Below are 7,288 nucleotides of genomic sequence, written 5' to 3'. Positions count from 1 at the left end.
AAAGCTGAGTTATAAAGCAGATCTTAGGAATTACTCCATTTTAATGTTTTAATAAAAATATATAATTTCTGATATATCCTGTAATAATTAAATCTCAAAGATTAACATTCTTTGCTGACTATATTCCTTTGAACAGCAACAGGTTTTTAAAAAAGAAACATGTATTTTGATAAATGTCAAAGTTCTACTTTTCACTGTTTCACTCAAAACTACACCAAAACCATAGCATTTCTTAGACTGTATGAGCTCTTTTTGCTGGAGGGTATCAAAATGACTTAATGGGTAAACAAAGCAATCAAGACTGTAAACCAACAATTTCAAAAACGTATGTTCTCTAAATTGACCGACATAGAGATTTTTACTGAGGTGTGGCTTATCTATGCACATTCTGCTATTTACTGTTTTCAGATGTTGAAAATCAGAGAGAAGGTGGGGGATGGTGGATGGGTGGGAAGAGGTCAATCAAAGAACTTGTATGCAAATATGCATAACCGAAAGACACAGATAATAGTGTGGTAAAGGCCCAGGGCAGGGGCAAGGACTGGCTAGAAAAGGTCAAGGGGGGGTGGGGGGGGGGGAATGGGACCATATGTAGTATTTTCAACAATAAAGATTTTTTTTTTAAAGAAAGAAACCTTGAAAGAAATTTGGGGAATATAGAGATTTAATAAAAGAAATGTGTGTTGTTCATTAAATTCCACAAATGAGTGAGATCATGTGATATTTATCTTTCTCTGACTGGCTTATTACACAAAATAAACAAAAATGTAGAAAATTTGACAAAGATTTAAAGTAAAATGTGTTCCCTTAATTTTAATGAATTATCTTTTGAATCTTAATGCCACAAAGTCCTCAGGTCAGAACCACATTTACATTTATGTGATGGGAAATTCATTGTACCATCTATGGAGCCAAATAGCTCTAAATTAGCTCTATTTTTTTTCTACTTAATGTGAAATTTCAACACAAAATACCTTTGCCCAAGGGAAGCTAGCTGAATGATTTATGAGGCTTAAACTCAGTTCCCTGGAACAATATCTTACTGGATAAATGTTTGTGTCAGTTTCCCATTGTTGTTGCAGCAAATTACCACACTAGTGGCTTAAAACAAACAACTTTCTGTCTTAAAGTTCTAGAGGTCAAATGCTTGAAATGAGTTTTAAAAGCCTTAGATCAAAATGACTGCTGGGTTTGGACATTTCTGGGTGATCCAGGGGATAATGCAATCCCTTTCCAACTCCTTTCCTATTCTCAATTCCTATTCCAGATTCTAGAGGCCACCTGTATTCATTGGTCCTTCCTCCATCATCAATACCAGCAACATGGCATCTTCAAATGTCTCTCTGACTCCAATCCTTCTTCTACTCTCTTCCACATTTAGAGAATCGTTGTGCTGACATTAGTCCAACCTGGCTAATCTGAGTTAATCTCCTTAGCTAATAATTTTATTTCATCTATCTCAGTTACTCTGCTCTGTGAGGTAACATATTCCAAGGTTCTCTGATTTAGAACATTGACATTTTTTAATCCATTATTCTGCCTATACAAAGCGTTTGCCAGGTATAAATTATGTGATGTCACTGTGGTCCCTACTATAAAAGAATCAAACACAGAATTTATCCTCCTTTTAGATGAGGAAAAAACTTGCCTTTCAAAATTATATACACAGAAGAATCCTGGTGGAGAATGTGGAAAATTACCTACACAAGACTGACATAGAGCCACAGCCCACCTACTCAAAGTGTGGTCCACAGACCACCAGGACCTGCTGCATCAAGATCACCTGGGAGCTTGTCAGAAATGCAGTCTCTGGGTCCCCTGGAGACTTGATCCATTAAAATTTGCATTGAAAGGACAATCTTTGTTGATTTGCATGTGTAATGAAATGGAGATGTTCTCTAGAATAGGTGTTCTCACCTTGTCACTGCTGACACTCAGAGCTGGATAATTATTTGTGTTGGGTGCTGTCCTGTGCATTGTAGGTGTTTAGCAGCCGCCCTACAGATGTTACAATATCCTCAGGGACAAAGGCACCTCTATTGGAGAACCACTGCCCCAGAATCTGAGAACTGGAAGTGTCCTGACTGATCCCAATTACTATCCCTTCCCTTTCTTGGCTTATATATGTGGGCATAACATTAAATCCCTCTGTGCCTCATTTCTGTATTGGAGAAGGTAGTTTATAGGTGTACTACCTCATAAAATGCATTTTTGTAAAACATACATTTGACAATTGTTGTAATGTGCTAAGATGGGTTATGGTGTTATAAAATCTAAATGTGTCACTTATATTTAATGAACTTGTTATCATGAGGGAGTAAATGACAATTCCTGACTCGTGCTATAACTATGAAATTCCTAATTTTTGGGCTAAAGCATCATTAAGCCAATGAGTATAGAGCCTAAGGTCTTATACTAAAGGAAGAATTATCTTCCATTTCTTAAAGAAGGAAACAGTAATTTTCTAGAGATATCAGGGGTTGTGTATCCCCACCATAAATAAATGCTTTGAAGACCGAAAACCAGTCAGACAAATTTCTCAGTATTGGGTTTTTTTTTTCAAATAGAGTTTACTTTTAATATTATTTTGTATTAGTTGCAGGTGTACAACATAGTGGTTATATAATCATACACTTTACATAGTGATTCCCCCCTGATATTTTCAGTATCCAACTGGCCTCATGCATAGTTATAACAATATTGTCGACTATATTCTCTATTCTGTCCTTTACATATCTGTGACTATTTTATCACTACAAATTTTTACTTCTTAATCCCTTCTTCTCCCAGTCTCCCAAGCCCCTTAATCCCTTCTTCTCCCAAGTCCTCTGTGTCTGAGTGTTTAAATTTTGTTCTTTTTTTCATTTTGCTCTTTAGATTCCATATATAAGTGAAATCCTATGGTATTAGTCTTTCTCTGCCTTATTTCACTGAGCATAATACCCTGGAGGTCCATCCATTCAGAAACTTTACCTCTGAGTTAAGATGAGGTGCTGGGAGGTGTGGACTTCAGGAAGCAGGGCATTTAATGAAGGACTAATCACAATTCCACTCACCTGGCTTATTACATAGTCTCTTGGGAACAGAGAATCAGCAGGAAGCGTTTCCATTCTGTCCAGACCAGTGTCCCCAGGGGAATCCTTTGTTTAGAGGTTAGAGTAACAAGAAGTAAATGTGCCTAATGAGCAGACACAGAGCACGTAAATAGCAGCTCTACCACAGACCCTCACCATGTGCAACCTTTGGTTGGATGGAACGTGGTCACTACTTTTGAAGTCTAATATTCATCTGGGAAACCAATGTTTGACCACTCCTTCTTCTCTTCTGATCTGTATCATCAACCACCAGGCAAGAATTTGGACCTCCACAGGGAAACCTTCCTCTCAGAGTTCCCATGCAGGTGAGTCCCAGAGCCCAACAGACATGGCAGGAGAGGATCAGAGAGATTGGAAGCCAAGAACTTGTCCCTGAATTCACCTTAGAACCATTCCAACATAGCCCAGAAACCAGTGATCACTATGGTTGTTGGCTGGCTTTACTATTACATTGATGTGTTTATTCATGATGCTGAAAGGAAAGTGAACATTGCACTCAGAAATGTAAGTTCCAATGTTGACAATTAAGTGGCACTAATAGAAGGCAAATTAAGAAAGGGCATTGGAGCCCTAGCAGGATTGGCTCAGTGGATAAAGCAATGGCCTACGGACTGAAGTGTCCCGGGTTCGATTCTAGTCAAGGACACATGCCTGGGTTTCGGGCTTAATCCCCACTGGGGTTCCAGCAGCAGGCAGCTGATCAATGATTCTCTCTCATCATTGATGTTTCTATCTTTCTCTCCCTCTCCCTTCCTCTATATATAAAACAACAGCCCTTATTATTTTCTTTAGAAAAAGGACCTTGGAGGTGTAAAGTCCTTTCAGTAGAAGTAGAACAAATATTCAAGGAATAGACAAATAGATTATTAGCTGTGGAGGAATATACAGTGATGTGAGAGCATTTTTAAAATTTTATGATTGGGCATATTAGACTGTTTCCATGTGGATGGGAAAAATCCAGACCCAGCAAGGCTCCAAATACACCCTTGCAATTGCAGCGCATGAGACATACAATTCACAGTATGTTCTCTCACCTTGGCTATTCATATTTTAAAAAAATTATTTGGTAGATGAAAATGAGTAAGCTAAGGAGATTCACTTTGTAATTATTTCATTACCTTTGAGGCTGATTAATGAAATTTGGGTGTTTGTAAGCTATCTAGAGTCTCTATTAAATTTTCGTACATTTTTTTATTTACTTGTTTATTAATTTATTTATTCTAAATGATAGTATAGTTCCCATCTAATATAACTTTCACTGTATTATCCACCTGAAAGGTTTGTTTTTGGTTTTGGATAGTGTTATCAAAGTGTTTTTATTCCTTTTTCATTTAGGTATAGTTTGCAAACAATATTATATTAGTTTCAGATATACACTATAGTGATTCAACATTTATATACATTACAATGTGATTACCACACCAACTCTAGTAATCATCCTTCACCATGCAGACTTATCACAATATTATTGAGCATGCTATTCTCTTATTTGATTTTTTGATTGGATTCTTTCTAACAAAGGATTGGAGTGTTTTACATGAACCGACTGTTTTCCATTTAGTTCTTTTATGTATGTGTAAGTGTTTTGTGGAGAATGTATAAAGTTCATCAATTTAGTGTGGTCCAACCTGTCAGTCATTCCTACTGTGTTCTCTCCATTGTTTAAATATATTTTTAATTGAAGTTTAATTGGTGTACAATGTTATATTAGTTTCAGGTGTACAACATAATGATTCTGTGTTTGTATATATTGCAATATGACCTCAGTACTAAGTCTAGTTAACTCTGTCACCACAATAGCTAGAATTTTTCCTGTGGTAAGGATTTTGAAAATCTACACTCTAGCCACTTTCAACAATACAGTTTTGTTAACTACAGTCACCCTGCCGTGCTTTACATCCTATCCATTGAGTTTTTATTTTTTATTTTTCATACAAGAATTAAGATACAAGAATTTTTTATGTGCCTTCACATGGTAAAGCAAATTGTAGTGAGAAATGGCATGAGGGATATCCTAAAGGAGACAAGACCATACACCCAATTGGGAAATTAGTTCCTTAATTCCACAATATAGACCAGTGATGGCGAACCTTTTGAGCTCGGCGTGTCAGCATTTTGAAAAACCCTAACTTAACTCTGGTGTCGTGTCACATATAGAAATTTTTTGATATTTGCAACCATAGTAAAACAAAGACTTATATTTTTGATATTATTTTATATATTTAAATGCCATTTAACAAAGAAAAATCAACCAAAAAAATGAGTTTTCCTGTCACCTCTGACACACGTGTCATAGGTTCGCCATCACTGATATAGACGTAGCTTTTATGCTAGGTTACTAATGCTTGCTTGTGGGAATATTAGTCATGTTCTTTTTCCTATATCCTGGTAGTCACCTCCACCACATGGAACTGGGGAATGTCACAAGAGTTTCAGAATTTCTTCTTCTGGGATTATCAGAGGAACCAGAATTACAGCCCCTCATATTTGGGCTTTTCCTTTCCATGTACCTGATCACTGTGTTGGGAAACCTGCTCATCATCCTGGCAATCAGCTCAGACTCCCACCTCCACACACCCATGTACTTCTTCCTCTCCAACCTGTCCTTGGTAGACATCTGTTTCACCTCCACCATCATCCCAAAGATGCTGTGGAACATCCAGACACAGAGCAGAGTCATCACCTATGAAGGCTGCATCACCCAGATGCATTTTTTCCTACTATTTGCGGGACTGGACAACTTCCTCCTGACTGTGATGGCCTATGACCGGTTTGTGGCCATCTGCCACCCCTTGCACTACATGGTCATCATGAACCCCCGGCTCTGTGGACTGCTGGTTCTGGTGTCCTGGATCACAAGTGCCCTGCATTCCTTGTTAGAAAGCTTAATGGTGTTGAGGCTGTCTTTCTGTCCAGACTTGGAAATCCCTCACTTTTTCTGTGAGCTCAATCAGATGGTCCAACTTGCCTGTTCTGACACCATTCTTAATAACATGGTGATGTATTTGGGAGCTGTGCTCCTGGGTGGTGGTCCCTTTGTTTGTATCCTTTATTCTTATTCCAAGATAGTGTCCTCCATATGTAGAATGCCATCAGCTCAGAGGAAGTATAAGGCATTTTCTACCTGTGTGTCTCACCTCTCAGTCGTCTCCTTTTTTTATGGTACAGGCGTAGGCGTGTACCTCAGTTCTGCTGTTACCCAGAGCTCAGACTCAAGTGCAACAGCCTCAGTGATGTACACTGTGGTCACACCCATGCTGAACCCCTTCATCTACAGTCTAAGGAACAAAGACATAAAGAGGGCTCTGAAAAGATTTTTTGGGATGGTAGCTATAAAAGGACCAATTGTCCTAGGGTTAAAGAAATGCACATGACAGCTCGATTCAAAGCTTCAGAGCCAGATGTTGTGATATTTTATCTAGTTGCGGAAGCAGACTTTACTCTCTGTTCATATTCTGGATTTTCTTTTTCTATGATTTCTATGTAATTTAATTGAATCACTTTATTAATTTCTTGATTTTGTGATACCTGACAGCTTTCCCTTTGTTATTTTTCTCCTCTCCCAAATTGATTCTCAACCTTGGATGAAATATTTGGAAATTCCTGTTTATCTCATGAGTCTATATGGATTTCTTAAGAACAATTTCTTTTGAAATGAAATCTATCAGACTGAGTAATTTTTCTTTCATTTTACTAAAAGAAAAATCATGAGTTGTACTACTCCTATGTAAATAAACTGCATTTAGTAACTAAAGCCTTTATATCATTTCATAGGAGATAAAAATATAAGAGCACAGTTTAACCCTCTTTATACATCATTTCTTCCTGTATCACTACCATAACTGCTCTTTCTGAAAATGTAGACTTTAACATATAGTGCGTGTTATAAGAGGTCATCTGGCTGTGTTCCCTCATTAGGATCCTGTATCTTATTTCACTTCATGTCCACATTCTTATCATAGTCATTATTAAACTGATAATCAAGTCCATATCTCCAATCTGGTCCTAATTGTTTGACATAATATGCCCTTAGAGACAGAGATGACCTTAAGTATAAGAAAGCAAAATTTCAAGTCATACATTTATTATAATGCAAAGTATTTTTTTTCATGGTGTAAGTTTAATCATTGATGTATGTAAGATCGGTGTCCATGTGCAAAGGGATTTATCACTGTGGTGCTTTGTTTGGTGTA

At 37.4% G+C, this 7,288-nt stretch overlaps 1 protein-coding gene across 1 annotated transcript; it reads left to right on the top strand.

The window, feature by feature from the left end:
- The first annotated feature begins 5,599 nt into the window (after positions 1-5,599).
- Positions 5,600-6,469, top strand: LOC102432928 (olfactory receptor 7A10). Its single transcript, XM_023747815.1, has 2 exons — positions 5,600-5,954; positions 6,240-6,469. The coding sequence occupies exons 1-2, from the start codon at positions 5,600-5,602 to the stop codon at positions 6,467-6,469; spliced, it is 585 nt and encodes a 194-aa protein (XP_023603583.1).
- Positions 6,470-7,288: the final 819 nt, after the last annotated feature.

This window comes from Myotis lucifugus, unplaced genomic scaffold (genome assembly GCF_000147115.1).
Source record: "Myotis lucifugus unplaced genomic scaffold, Myoluc2.0 scaffold_995, whole genome shotgun sequence".
NCBI lineage: Eukaryota > Metazoa > Chordata > Mammalia > Chiroptera > Vespertilionidae > Myotis > Myotis lucifugus.
Note: the sequence above shows the minus strand (reverse complement) of the source record. Positions and strands in the feature narration are given on the sequence as shown.